This window comes from Saccopteryx bilineata, chromosome 4 (genome assembly GCF_036850765.1).
Source record: "Saccopteryx bilineata isolate mSacBil1 chromosome 4, mSacBil1_pri_phased_curated, whole genome shotgun sequence".
NCBI classification, from domain to species: Eukaryota; Metazoa; Chordata; class Mammalia; order Chiroptera; family Emballonuridae; genus Saccopteryx; species Saccopteryx bilineata.
The window spans coordinates 224936376-224951985 of record NC_089493.1 but is presented as its reverse complement, the minus strand read 5'-3'; the positions used below and the strand labels follow the sequence as shown (position 1 = coordinate 224951985).

The 15610-nt window shown below is 41.7% G+C and overlaps 1 protein-coding gene across 1 annotated transcript in view; it reads right to left on the bottom strand.

The window, feature by feature from the left end:
• The window catches only part of CAST (calpastatin), a 142546-nt gene that overhangs the window by 56716 nt on the left and 70220 nt on the right, over positions 1-15610 (bottom strand). The window contains exons 4-8 of the mRNA XM_066276809.1: positions 12078-12137; positions 7877-7933; positions 7229-7342; positions 6093-6176; positions 698-796 (exon numbers count right to left, since the gene is read on the bottom strand). Of these exons, the coding sequence (XP_066132906.1) occupies positions 698-796; positions 6093-6176; positions 7229-7342; positions 7877-7933; positions 12078-12137 (414 nt within the window). The remainder of the gene's footprint in view (positions 1-697; positions 797-6092; positions 6177-7228; positions 7343-7876; positions 7934-12077; positions 12138-15610) is intronic.

Below are 15610 nucleotides of genomic sequence, written 5' to 3'. Positions count from 1 at the left end.
TGCAGACGTGGAATTGCTGGCTGAAGGGGATGTAAGTCTTCAACATCCACAAGCTCGGGCGAGTTGTCAGACTTTTATAACTGCTGCCAATTAGATCAGTGTGAAGGGATACCTCTCCATGATTTAATACCACTTTCCTAATTACTTGGGAAACTTGCATTGTTTATTAGTCCACTAACTTTTCTCCTAATTTTCTATTGGGTTCTTTTCTCACTTTTTAGAATTCTTCATAAATTCTGACACAAGTCCTTTATTGTGCCTATTGCAAGTATTTCCTTCCAGTTTATGGCACGTCTTTTTCTTTCTTTCTTTTTTTTTCTTTAAATCATACAACTTTTTTTGCTTTTAAGGAATTAGGAATATGGATGAACTGAGGATGGTAAATATCTAGTAATTAAAATAAGTTCAAATTTACAGGACTCAAATCTCAAGGACAGAAGAGTCTTTGTGACCCAATCAGCTGTATGCCAGCAGGAATCTCAGCACAGACCATCAGTGTTTCCTGCACCAAGGGAACAGCACACCACAGGAGAAACCAATCCATCCCCAGCACTAATTTCAGTCACTGCTGTTGATACGGACATCATCCTGTTTCTCTCTAAACAACAGAACACTAGTTTGACTTTTGTGCATTGTGACCTTATTTTGCTCTTCTACCCATCAAGAATGAATCTTTGCAGATATTAAGATCACACACCGAAACTTCAGGTCCAGTATATGGTCTGTTATCTTGTTCCGTTTCCTCAGGTTCTCCTAGAGTGTCTATTAAGTCATCCAGAGCAGCATCCAGGTCTGACTGGAGAGAAAACAGAGCAGATGTGTAAATGCGCTTTGTTATACATACTTCACTTTGGATCTTTTAAAACTATTAAAGCACCATTTCTGTGTAGAAAAATATCAAACACTAAAAGTTCTTCAAATATCAAAATAGTTAAAATCTGGTCTCAGTTAAACTTTATTATTTAAAGCCTCAGAGTACAGATTCTAGGTTGGAAAGATAAAAAGCCATATTCTGGTTAGAGTTGCAATTTTCTTAAGTCTGAAGACATTGACTACATCAACAAATGTAGGGTTCATTAAAGCTGTCAGAACAATGTCCTGAACATGAAAAAAAGAATAAACAAAGTACCAAAAAGTATGACCATGCTGCTAGGTACAACAGAAGAAATGTTTGTTTTATTGCTGACCAGGTTTCCAAAGTTAAGTATACAAAGAATCCCAACAATATAACAGCTCTTTCAAATAAAATCTATGTCAAAAATGGATCGCCCTGTGTTCTTCATTCATTTGTGGCATTTTTCTGTTCACTTGTTTTCCAAAAGATGTTCACAAACAGAAATTACCTGAAAGGGATGTTAAACTTACAAGATGTGACAGATTGTCAATATGGGCTTAAATCAGTTTAATGAAAGAATGCTGCCATCCTATCTCTGAGGTTAAGAATGACTCATTCTGAAAAATACACTGAATTTACAAGGGGAAACAACCATTTGGGGAAAGACCTTTTACTATTTAACTCTGATTAAAAGTGATTTTTTTTCCATCTACCATATTCACACCACAATTTTAGGAACTCCCTTGTTAATTTAATAGAATTTGGGGCCTGCTAGCTTTAGACTAATTCAGTTGGGACTTTTAGAATAAAGAAGTACCTGACATTCTTTACTGACACCTCTAGTTAAGGATGGTGTGTTTGCAGGAGAGAAACTGGGATGTAAACTTCATGGGATGTAAGTGAAGTTTTCAGGAAAATCACACTTTCAACCCAGTTAAATTAGGTTCAAATTAGGTACAAATCAATCAAAAGGCCCTTTTCATTACCCCCACCTTACATTGTTTGTGTTTAAGAAATCAGATCATGATAGAGACTATGAACAATATTTCATGCAGAAATGCACTGCTCTCTTCAAATACTTTCCAGGTGATTTACCCACTTGAGCTCAACTGGTACAGCCAATGTTAATAATTTATTTTCTTTTCTCTCTGGCGGGGTTTAGAAAGAAATAAAAACTCACATACATTTATAAAATTCAGTAATGTTACATATATTAAAATGAACTCATTATAATACTAATAGCATTGATTATATATTGAATCTGCTCTGTGTTCTATGTGTTTACACCTTTTCAGAACAACATAAATAATATTCAAAAATAATACATTAGTGAGCAAGGCTCATAGAGGTTAAGTAACTTTTCCCAGGTCACACAGCAAAAAAGAGAACCAAGATTTGAATCAAGAACTGCCCATCTCTTTTCTTCACTACTCTTGGTTGCCTCTCCCAGGGCCCATCACACACTCTTTTCTTTACTTACCTAAAACAAGTTTCCTTCCTACCACTGCTCCAGTTGCTCTAGCAAAGATTGCCAATAACTTCCTGGTTGTGGTTTCATGTCTTTACCCAGACCTCGGGAGGATCCCTCCCGACTCACACCTCCCACAGCAGCCACGACTGAGCACCGTCGGTTCTGCTCACGCGTGTGCCCTCTGCCCTCTGCTGCCTCTGGCAGCTCTCCAGCTTTGCCCCAGCTGCACACACACTACACACTCTGCCACGTGCTGGTGGTCCTATTCGAAATTATTCTCTAGGGCCAGAGGCCAAGCGCTTTCAGGGTCGGGCAGCAACTCGGTGGGTAAAAGTGCCAGGATTGAAACAATACAACACCACATTCCCCTTGCAGGCCCCCACCGTCTGGGCAGCAGAGCCTGGAGACAGAGAGTCAGACTCGGGCTCCTGGATCTGTACACTGACAGCGGCTGCACAAGACTTCCGGTCATGTCGCCGCACCTTGGCATCCTCACGTGTGGGCTGGGAGGGGGACTGCACCGACCCCAGGGGTGGGGAGGGTCAGATCGATGATTCTATGAAAGCATGAAAGCCAGTGTTTGGTACACACTGAGCCCTTTGTAAGTACTTCATGTATAAGTAAGTGGCAACAAATGACAGTGCAATTATGTTGACAATACTGTGGGGGTCACCAAGGTGTGAGCCTGAGTCTGGGCAATTCAATTTATTGCCCTGATTGAACCACAACCTTATGCAGAAATTCATTCACATTCCCTCTACCCTTCCCCCCCAATTCTCTCTCCCCATTTTTCAGTACTCCAAAACAACATTCTCATTGCCTTGCTACACACCTTCCTCGAGGACACCTTAAACACTTAAATTGAGCCTGTCCAGAATCAGACACCACTTTTCCTCCTCAAACAACTCCTCCTGTGACTTCTGTGCACCTGCCAGCTGCTACCGGGCACTGAGCTCACAATTTATGGAGGCCTGCTCTCTGACGAGTACCTGCTCTCTGACGGGTGCCAGCCCCACACTGGCATGAGCCTGCACCTTAGGGTTACCAACCTCATTCATTCAGACTCAAGCCCCAGGTTGTTGAGATTTCACGTATACCTTTGCCACTTGTTTCCCCAAACCTGAAGGCTTTCCCTCTGCAATGGCTCCTCCATTGCTCCCCACTGGCTTATTCCATCTCAGCTCTAATCGACACTAAATCAGGACTCACCAGGACTACTAGAACAGCCCCTGACCAACCTCCTACCTTTCTATCTCCTTTCTATTTTATCCTACTTCCTGCAGTCACTTTAATAACCCTTCCGCAGACTGGTTTTATTCGCACCACTCCATCTGTTCTCTAACCTTCAGCGACTATCCTCTGCTTGTTGAATCACTAAACTCACCTTAGCAGTCACCACAGCAATGTCTCAGCCCTTCTTTCTGGTGTCATAGACCCACACTCACCTTCCTGTGCTTCGCCCACCACTGGAATGCACTTCGTGGCCAGGACACACTTTACACTTTTTCACTTTGATGCCTTTGCAAGCCTGTGATCCAAGCTATCCTTCCATGCCTCAAACTTATCTACTCAAAGTCCTTGTGGATCCCGCAAGCAGACAGAAGCCTTTCCTCACCAGACAGTTCCCTTTCTTAGTGAATTGCAGCTGAGGTGCATGCAGTGTCTTCTTCCCAGCCCTAGGGAGCCAGCCTGCAGCCTGGGTGGCTGGGAGAATCAGACACAGGGATTTACGTAGAAAAATGCAGATCTGAGCAATCCCATTTTATGGGAAACAAATCAGAGGCAAAGAAAAAGTAAGGCATTTGCCACCATTTCTAGCTCAAGTCAACACAAACCAGAATTCCATGTAAGCCTGTCCTAATTTTACTATTCTGCTTGCATTGATAAACCTACTTTATACCTATTATAAAATTTCAAATTTTGATACATTTTAATATTGATTCTAACAGAGCTAACCCTCTATCTTTTTTTTTTTTTTCTGTATTTTTCTGAAGCCGGAAACGGGGAGAGACAGACAGACACAGTCAGAGACTCCCGCATGCGCCCGACCAGGATCCACCCGGCACACCCACCAGGGGGCGACGCTCTGTCCAGCAGGGGGCGATGCTCTGCCCCTCGGGGCATCGCTCTGTTGCGACCAGAGCCACTCTAGTGCCTGGGGCAGAGGCCAAGGAGCCATCCCCAGCGCCCGGGCCATCTTTGCTCCAGTGGAGCCTCGGCTGCAGGAGGGGAAGAGAGAAACAGAGAGGAAGGAGAGGGGGAGGGGTGGAGAAGCAGATGGGCGCTTCTCCTGTGTGCCCTGGCCGGGAATCGAACCCGGGACTTCTGCACGCCAGGCCGACATTCTACCACTGAGCCAACCGGCCAGGGCCCTAACCCTCTATCTTAAATACACTCATTTCATTAACACAAGAGAGTAATGGGGTGGGGTGGGTGGGGTGCGGGTCTCAAGCAGTCTGCTGCAAGGAAATATTTTTTTTAACTAATGTTGAGTATTTTCTTTAAAGATTTATATAAAATTTACCATTACTCCATAAGGTGTCTGCATTAGTTTGAAGAAAAACAATATACATTTTCTCAGGAAATCAGAAAAAAATCAGATGTTTCAGGGAGCGGTACCATAATTGATCCTATGACTTTCCTTACTGCCTAGCCTGCAGGAGGATACTTTCCCATCCTGAGAAGCAGGAAAACAGACACGTACGTGCTACTTCTATTTTCATGCCCATCTTCTCATGATTGCTTCGGTGACTTCCTTGTGGCTTCCAGAGAAGAAGTACTAGCAGTTCTAAGGAGCCGTGGCTCCAGACTGAGACTCACTCTGCATTGCTATGGGTCGGAACAAACTGCTCATCTCACATTTCCAGGCTAGACTCTTCACTGACTCATCAAAGAATCTATGGAAGACTTAATTGCCCATAATTTGCCAGAAGGGCATATACCGTATACTCTCTTCTGAAGGGGTTTGTGATGTCTCCTTTGAAAACCTCCCACATCAGTTCATTAGACGTCACAACTGTTCATGGTTTACTAGTAGCAAACTTGTTGAAAGCTGAGAGTAATGCTTAGTCAAATGCTCACAGGAACTTTATTTGCTTTATTTCAAACCCATATCTTGAAGACAGGGTTTCAGTCAACTCACATGTTAATTTCCCTAACACTGATACTGGGCCTCACACAGGGGGTCCTCAGGTTACGACACAGTCTCATTCCTATGACAGTGATATACATTTTGATGTAAGTCAAAACACACACTAGCCTAAGCCACTTACCTATCCTAACACAGTTGTAAAGTTCTAGAACATAAAACACAACTAAGCCACAGACAAAGAATACTGCGTATTCTTCCTCTGCACACAACCAACCAAACTAGCTCGCCCATGTAGTCCATAATAAGTACAACGCCAACGGCGTAAGCTGAAACACTCACATCTAAATTTTTTAAAGTTTTTATGGGAATGAGCACTGTAAACTCGAAACGTCATTTGTTGTAACCCTAGGATCCCCTGTACATGGCAGGTGATCAATAAATATTTATTGAATAAATGGATTTTAAAATCACTTCTGGTATCTTGCTCACTCTATATCTTTTAGCTACATGAACCTCTTCACACATTTTTATATATGAACAGTGTTCAGTTTTGAGTGCAGTAGCACTGAAACCCTAAGTGGTTAATGAGAACCAGGTGTGAAGCCCAGCTAGCATGGGGCTCCGCTGAGCATACACTCCTCGTGAGAGCGGAGAGGCCCGCGCCCACACGCACTCCGTGTCTGCCGCGTGCTCACCTTGTCATTCGACTTGTCGGATACCACAGCTACACCAGCAACAGCACTCTTTCCTGCAGCAGAATCCACGTCCTGTGATTTAGTCTAAGGGTGGGGATAAAAGATGAACAAGACTAAGTCTCTTTGAATAACTGTTCTCGAGATTATGCATTTTTAATGCCACTACTGAGGCAGTTTTCCCTGTGGGCATCTTGTGTAGAAATGGTCACTAGCTTCTGCTGAACATAATGCAACACGGAGCTCCACATAAGGCTAGTCTTAAGAGCGTCCACGGTCTGTGCAGGCAACACAAATAGTGAAGGGGGCCAGCTGGGGCTGTGGTAAATTAGAGCACACACACCAGGTGGAAAGCCGAGTCAGTTCTCGCCATGTGAGCCCACTGCTGCCAGACATTCAACAGAAACTAGACATTTTGATTTAATGTGAAATATTGTGACCTTAACGGTTGGTGGCTAGTTAAAAAGAATTTAAATAATATTATAAGCCAAACAAAATATATTTGAACAAAACACACATGAGCTGCATTTAACTGGTGGGCCACCAATGTGCAACCTCTGATAGAAAGCACATTGTTAAGCAGGCCTAGTTCTTGTCTTCTAAGAGCTCTCAATGGAAAAGTTCCTCTCCTATTTGTTTACTCTTCTAATAGATGGTCTCTAGCAGCTCTAGAAATATGGACTCTATTTCTGATTTTTGGCTCTATAAGTCCATCTCTTCTAGAACAAGACTCTCAAAACTCTATAAGACTTCCATGTAAACAGCAGGTCATGTAGGGCATTGATGCTCCCCTAACCCATGGAGAGGGGTCCAGGAGGCAGCTTTAATCCCACACTTCCTGTCTGGGAGGCACCAGAGCCGGCTGCCCTGCTGTCATGACTGGGCACTGCTGGGCAGTAGCAGAAGGCTGAATGGAACATCTCTAGGCCCATCTGGTACTCTTCTCAGGCCTTTCATAGGCCTACATTTCCACAAGGCTATTTGTAAAACCAGCAAAATGATAGCAACACAAGATACATTACAATACAAGATACATTCAGCATAGGTCTGCAGGTGCCAGTGAGGTAGAAGCCCTGTACCTGTATTTAACTCCCTAGTTGAGTTTAGTGCTTTCCTAACTATTACTCTGATTTACTTACCTTCGGTTTGGTTGATTTCCCTGCTGTTGGCTGCTCACTTGAGCTGGAAACTGCTTTTTCTTTATGAGCATGCTTGCTTCCTGTATCTGAAGCATGTTTGGGTAGGCTTTTTGGCTGAAAACACACACACACCACACTGTTAACAAGATGGCACATACAGATACTTTTCTCAATAGAGTAGAAAGTGTTCACATCAGTTGCATTTCATGTATTTTTAAATTGTGCAAATTTAAATTAGTGTGGTATAAATGTGATAAAATTTCACCTTAGGTACAAAATTTTAAATAACGCAAATCCTTCCCCCCAAATTTAACAAGAATCACAAGAAAATTGCAAATCCTTCTGTTGCCACAAGGTGGTGTCATTTTAACCAAAACAAAACAAAACAAAAAAGCCAAACACTAGCCATCCTCATAGGACTTGTTTCTATAGCAATTTACATTTAAAACTTTTTCAATTACTGTTGGCATTCAATATTATTTTATATTAGTTTCAGGCATACAGCATAGTGGGCAGACATTCATATAACTTACAAATTGATCCCCCCGGGAGGCTTAAGTCTTGAGTGATGAAGAGTTTAGTATATTATCCCTCACACACACAAAAGGCTTCACCTTATGATATCAAGTCCTAGTGACGATCATTTACCTCTATGTGTTCCTTTGGTTTTAGTTCTGGAGTTTTCTTCTCATGAACCTCAGGTAGCTGTCAATTTCAAAAGATAAAATCTCAATTACACTGGAGTTCACTGCTTTCATATTTCGAAATAGGCCCCTTCTGTCCACACGTGCATACTCAGTATAGACATGAAATGGAAACAGGAATAAAACATCATTCAACATTTTATGAACTTTTCAAAGAAAGAGATTAAAAATTAGGCCTGATGCTTCTTGTCATCTTTTTTTCTTTTTAATTGTTTGGCACAAACTTTTATTTTTTATTTTATTTTCTGAAAAGGGTAAAGCCAAACATCCTCTTAATTTATCATGTCTTGTGCTACATCAATAATGAAGATATATATATATATATATATATATATATATATATTGCTCGCACAAGGCACCCTTGTTATGCTGACACACTTATGGTTTTGGGAAGGAAACAAGTTTATGTTCAAAGAAATATTTTAAATAAATTTTAAAGTTTGGATCCTTTCAAACTGGATCTTTTATTAATGAGTTTCCATATGTGTTACTATGCTTCTCTGTGTTTATGCAAATTTAATATATATTTTTTAATTTTTTTATTTTTCTGAGGTTGGAAACGGGGAGGCAGTCAGACAGACTCCCGCATGCACCCAACCGGGAACTACCGGGCACGCCCACCAGGAAGCGATGCTCTGCCCATCTGGGGCATCGCTCTGTTGCAACCAGAGTCATTCTAGTGCCTGAGGCAGAGGCCATAGAACCATCCTCAATGCCTGGCCCAACTTTGCTCCAATGGAGCCTTGGCTGCGGGAGGGGAAGAGAGAGACAGAGAGGAAGGAAAGGGAGAGGAGTGGAGAAGCAGATGGGCACTTCTCCTGTGTGCCTTGGCCGGGAATCGAACCCGGGACTCCTGCACGCCATGCCGATGCTCTACCACTGAGCCAACCGGCCAGGGCGCAAATTTAATATTTTTAATGATTAACAAGGAAAATAAGCCAGCTGGTATTGTAGCAGTTTGAATCTATTAATAGCTTCTATTTTGGCAATAAAGATTTTGCACAAAAGAACTCTACAATAAAGAACGTACAGTCACAGATGCAAGCAGCTTATAATAAAATGTACATTTTAATCAGTAATCACTAATACATTTCCTAAATTTATTTTTTGGTGGTGGTGGTGATGCTGAACAAAATAATGATGAATATAATAAGTAATGTTTCCTAATCACCTTTAGTCCCAGGGACTATTCTAAATTTCACAAGTGCCAACTCATTTGGTCCCAGTAATAGTCCTGTGAGATAAGTATTATCACCACCATCCCCATTTCAGGGATGAGAAATTGAGGCACAGAGAAGTTAAATAACTCCCTGAAGACATCCACAGTGTTCTTGATTAATGCATCCTCTCTGGAGTGCCTGCAGTTCCTACTGGGCACCAGGAGAAGTAAGTTTTCTAACCCAAGCTTCCTAGGACAGGCACTGTCCAATACCCTTCTATGTTTGATTCCTTCCTCAGTCTCGTGAGATAGGTCCTATTATCATTCTCCTCCAGTGATATCTGTGTATTCCTACAGAATAAGGAAACCAAAGCAAAGCAGAGTTGTCCAGAAACACAGCTGGTGTGGAACCAGGATTCCAAGTGAGACCATCTGGCTCCAGTGTCCACACTGCATATCCTCTGAGGTAGCTCATCCTGATGATTTGATTAGAAATAATCTGACCTTCAATCTCATACATAGCAGTGTGGCTACCAATTCTAATGTGCCAGGAGCAAGAGAGAGAGACAACTTCAGTCTAGACATACTGCCCCCCTTCACAGCTAGGCTGACTTTTATTTGAAAGCTGTACAATATGACAAGGATTTGGTATAGGTATTATCTTGAATTAAGACCTTTTCTCTAAAAGCTCATAAATTTGGAAAAATATGCTCATCAAGTTCACAAAATTTTCTCAGAGGAGGTTAGTAAAAATGTCATGAGCCAAACATCAGAAGCACACAAGGATGATTCACGAGTACAGTGTGCCTGAAAGCCACCAGGGAGAGAACAGAGACCAGAGGTGGTCCTGCGTCAGCTACTGCGATACTCCATCACGTGCACCTCCATTTCTGTCTCTCCCTCTCCTCCTGTCCTTCCTCTCCCTTCCTCCAGTTCCATCAGTGCCAGCTACCTCATGTTTAATGTTACTGATGGCTGAAGAGTTTGCTGATACTTGCCCTGGAAAACAGGCACATGTGGAAGAAGCATTGGTCTTCAAGTTGAGAGTGACGGGGAATAGATTAGAATCAGGCAATGGGTCAAATGCAAACCAATATAATACAAAGGAAATCCTTCATTTCTGGTTCTGCTTTCTATTCACTTTAAGTTTTCATGGACTCTTGAGGCCAATTAAAATTGTTTTTTGGTAGATGCTACTATGGTTTTAAGATTATTTTAAGATTAAGATCAGATTTTTTTAAGATTAAGCTTGATATAAATAAGTAGTGACAGCTAATAGATTTATCATGAGAGTTTGATAGTATATAATTTGAAAATAAAAAATTTGTGCAAATGTGAAATATTATTTAAGAATTTTAGATCAGTAGATTTTAAAATTAAAATGAATGCTAAATGACATTTATAAGACCTTAGATTAGACAGTGTGTTTTAAGATATTGCAAAGTCCTTTAAAAACAGTTCAAAAAGAGGCCATGAGTTCCCCCAACAGGACTAAGTTACGGTGCAGTGTTAAATTATTGTATAGGATCCCACTGGGATGGCAAAGCAACATGGAAGAGAGAAAGCAACACTATGTCTGAGACTTTAAACAAAGGCAACTTAATAATAATAATAGAGCTGGAGTAGCTCTTAGAGGCACTAAAGAATATTGCCTAATGAGAATTTGCTGAGAAGCTCTTGCAAAGACTCCCTCTAAGCCTCCACTCAGGAATATTCCTGAGAAACAGAGCTTGAGACGTGGTCACTAAGGAAGAGGGTTTGAGGCAGCTTTGGCTGCTCCTCAGAAATAGGCTTATTCTAGGTGGCAATCCCACTAGAGGGCATTCTTCTGAAATTACAAGAAATGATTAATAGGATAAATCCCGAATAGAGCTCAACAAAGGTTTGTCAATAGTATGATGTCCCACGTGACTCAAACTCCAGAAAGAAACTTCAGAAAGCACCTAAAAATAACCAGTATCTGTTGTACTTCTATGTTCACTCAATTCATTTCTTATTCTTATATTTAGTTTTAAATGACTGTAATAATCGAACAAGTTTAGTAAGAAGTTAAGAATTCATATTTTTATTTAGAGCCAGAGAAGTGCACTTAGATTATCTAACAAACAAAACTCACTCAAGTCTAGGACCAAAAGCACTCTGGGTGACCACTCTTTTCTAGACATTCTAAAATGATGTAGAAGTATATAGATGATGTTGGAGGTAAATATTGAAAGAAAAGCTGAGTTTGAATGACCTCTATAAATTAGGAAGAAATACAGTGTGTCCGTAAAGTCATAGTGTGCACTTTTGACCAGTCACAGGAAAGCAACAAAAGACGATAGAAATGTGAAATCTGCACCAAATAAAAGGAAAACTCTCCCAGTTTCATACCTATTCAGTGCAGTTCAATGTGGGCTCACGCACAGATTTTTTAGGGCTCCTTAGGTAGCTATCCCGTATAGCCTCTACAGACTCATCACTGACTGATGGCCTACCAGACTGGGGTTTCTCCACCAACCTGCCGGTTTCTTTCAACTGCTTATCCCACCAAGTAATGTTATTCCTATGTGGTGGTGCTTCGTTATAAACGCGCCGATATTCATGTTGTGCTTCGGTCACGGATTCGAATTTAGCGAGCCACAGAACACACTGAACTTTCCTCTGTACTGTCCACATCTCGACTGGCATGGCCGTGGGCTGCTCCGCTGTATACATGATGTTACGTCATCATCTGCACATGCGAACATGCTGCCACATCATCCTAAAGAAACTGGGAGGGTTTTCCTTTTATTTGGTGCAGATTTCACATTTCTATCGTCTTTTGTTGCTTTCCTGTGACCTGTCAAAAGTGCACCATGACTTCACGGACACACTGTATTTTATTTCTATAACATAAGCTTCCTAGGACATACAACACCAGTATGTATTCGTCTACATTTGTTTTGCTTTACATTAATCAACTTAAAGGCATTCACCCAAGTTCACCCTGGAAGACTCTTCATACCTTGGTTTCTGTGGGATTCATACTGGAAGACTTGCTGGTGGACATGGAGGTAGCAGACACCTAGGAGAGAAAGAAACAGAAAGTCTGATTCTAGTTAACCCACGACCTACTTCATCCTAGCTCCTCTTAAACACACCTTGCTCTTACTTACCTGTTTTTACCTCATCTAGAGTATCACCCCCATAAAAGTCCAGTAGGTGGTTTTGCCCAGTGGGTAAAACCCTTTGTAACCAAAACCAATGGGTTCAAAGTTTGGATTTGCTACTTACTAAATAATCTTGGGCAAGTTATTTACATTTTTTGATCTTTAGTTTTCCCGTTCTCAATTTTTCTTCAATAAGTAACAACTAACCTTCTAAGTTTATTACTGACTAGTACATAAGGGCTCAGAAAATATTATTATAAGTATTGTTTGTGTTCTCTTTAGAAAAAGTATGGACTTTGAAAGTGGAAAGAACTGTTCAATGCCAGGCCTGCCGATTACTAGCTCTGTGACTTTGAGTCTCAGTTTCCCAAGGATATACACTGGGGCCTGTAACGTCAGTTTTATAGGGTTGCATTTGAGATCATATGTGTAAAATGTCTGGCACATTGTAGCCACTTATTAAATTGCTCGTGCGTTATTTATATTATACAAGATGGAAGGAACAGGACATAACTCTAGGAAATAGACTTGGGGAGATCAGAACTGTCCTTGCAGTGCCATGTGAGGAAGAGAAGGTGGGGGACAGGGTTGCAGAGGGAATATTGCTCTAATATCTGTCTCACGTAGGCTCCTCCCTGAAAGACAAAATGAATGGTAACTGAAACGCCTTTCCTAGGGAAGCAAGGAGGTGGTGGAATCTGCTCCTGCAATCTTATCACCAAGCTGTGGGCTGTGCAGTGATATGTGCATGGGGTTGAGTCCTACTCTAGTAGGTACTTATTTTTCAATACACTGGTTAATATTAAATAGACAATTACTATCCTTGGGAGTTCCAACCCAGGTTCGTTAAACCTCCTTCACATTTGAGTCCATTAGGATTAGAGCCCAGGCGTTCCATCTGGCAGCTGCTGCCCTGCCAAAGACACCCAGAACCCCATCTCTGATGTCTGGCCAGAGGCAAGTTCGGAGGCTGCGATCCAGAGCAGGATGAGCCCGTCCCTGCTGGTCGCCCTCATCCACCTCCACACACTACCACTACAACCCATGGCCCATGAACACGATAACCTTCCCTATGGATCTCCATTAATTTACAACATGTTGGCTATCCGTTGTTACAATTTACAGATAAGAGCCTACAGCTTTAATATACTGATTGTATAAAATAATCATATGAATTTATTCCTGAGGCACCGACTAAGCACCTCCCCGCATACACACACAGACACCTGGTTCTGCAGCAGGGCAGGGAGTGGTTTCTCTCACATTCTCTTTGGGATAAAAAACTAGATGTGTGAAGATAAATCCCCCTACTGAATTGATGAATAAATATATGTATACTCATTTTTCCTTGAGAGTTTTTTTAATTTGTGAGGATTAATATTCCTTTATGTATAAAATTCTGTCTCACTACAATTAGAATTGGTTGAACAAATTCCCAAACTCAGGAAGTTCCACTTTGCTATATATCCCACTCCTTCAGTGAATTCCCTCACCACACAAAACCACCCAAGACCAAATACTCCACAGGAAATACTTTTTAAGCTGCAAACTTTCAAGTGAACATGAATTTACTTTCTAAACATCCAAATTTATTCAAACATTTCCCATACCACTGGGTTTCCGACATGCCTTCTTCCTTTACTGAGCAATAGCTGGATGTAGTCCTCTGTTCCTACAAAAAGACTGTCACAGGCCCACCAAGAACACGAAAACCTACAAGGAATAGTATGAAAAGCAGGGAGCAGCTTATCATGGGAATTCAGCTCAGGCCCTAGCCCAGCTGTTCCCAGCACAGATTCCTCCACAGAAGTTTCACCCCGTCACTAGGGCACTAAATATTTTGACACTGAAGTAGGCAGGCTGCTTCATGGGGTGTGGAAGTAAGGAAAGTAATCCATCCCACTGTAAACTCACTCAACTTCTGCCAACTGTAGTTTGTTCGATTTTTCTTCCGTTTGCAAAGACCAGGAACTTCTAATACTTGGTACCTCTAGTGAGGGATTGAATATACTGTACTTTCCTTTTTATAATTATTCAGTGAGAGCAAGGGAGGCAGAGACAACTCCCACATGTGCCCAGACCAGGATCCACCCGGCAAGCCCAATTGGGGGTGATGCTCTGCCCATCTGGGGCATTGTTCTGTTGCTCAGTAACCGAGCCCTTCTTAGTACCTGAGGTGGAGGCCATGGAGCCATTCCCAGTGCTTGGGGCCAACTTGCTCCAATAGAGCCATGGCTGCAGGAGAGGAAGAGAGAGAGAGAGAGAGAGAGAGAGAAAGAGAGAGAGAGAGAGAGAGAGAGAGAGAGAGAGAAAGAGAAAGAGAGAGAGAGAGAAGAGGAGAAGGGGTGGAGAAGCAGATGGACACTTCTCCTGTGTGCCCTGACTGGGAATTGAACTCGGGACTTCCACACACCCAGCTGACACTCTACCACTGAGCCAACTGCCAGGGCCTAACTTTCATTTTAAAACTTTTGTACTGAATTTCTAATCATGAGTGTGAATAACTTAAAAATTCTGAAGAGTTAATACAAATGTAGTGCCAGGTACTATGTTTAGTGATGAAAACACAGGTGACACTGATAGACGGGTCCCTAGCCTTGCAAAAGTCGTTGCCTCGTTGGAGATAACATTAATAGAATAATCACTTCAATAATTACCTACTTGTGGTTAGTACTATAAAGTGTCCCACAAGAACACAAACTAGGCAACCAGAGTTAGTTCAGGAGGTAGTAGGGGCAGTGATGCTGAGGAAGTGACGGTTAATATGGCAACTGAAGGACAAGGACGCATCACCCAGGCAGAAGGCCAAGGCTGGGGCCGAGGCTGCCTGATTTCTGAACCAGTGCCTCTGCTGCCTGCTTGACTGGTCCTGTTAACAAGATGCAGCCAATTTTAAAACATAACCATTAACACTTCTATGTAAGAAAATAGCTCTCCTGGGATTACAGATATAAATCAGACTGAATTGCAGCTATAACAATACTTTCCTTTCCAAATGACCTGTGCAAATCTCTTAACATTCAGAGTATTGTTTGTCATTTATAAACTGGAATTAAGGCATAAGCCAAAGTAAAAAGCAACAACAAAACAAAAAAATCCTACCTTTTGTACTCACACACCCATCTGGCAATTGCTATTTGAAAGGCAATGAGCTAGGGGCTGAGGACACACAATGAATGAGATACCATCACAGCCTTGAGAGAGTTCATGGCTCACTGAGATAAATAGACACCAAGCAGGTTTACTTTACAACTGAAGAGCTCTAACAGAGATATAAAGAGAATCCTATGTGACAAAGCAAATGTTTGAGTCCTAAATCAGTTTCAGGCCCACCTCAAATAATCTTGCTGTATTATCAAGTTACATAAAAGAGAAATCAATATTGATA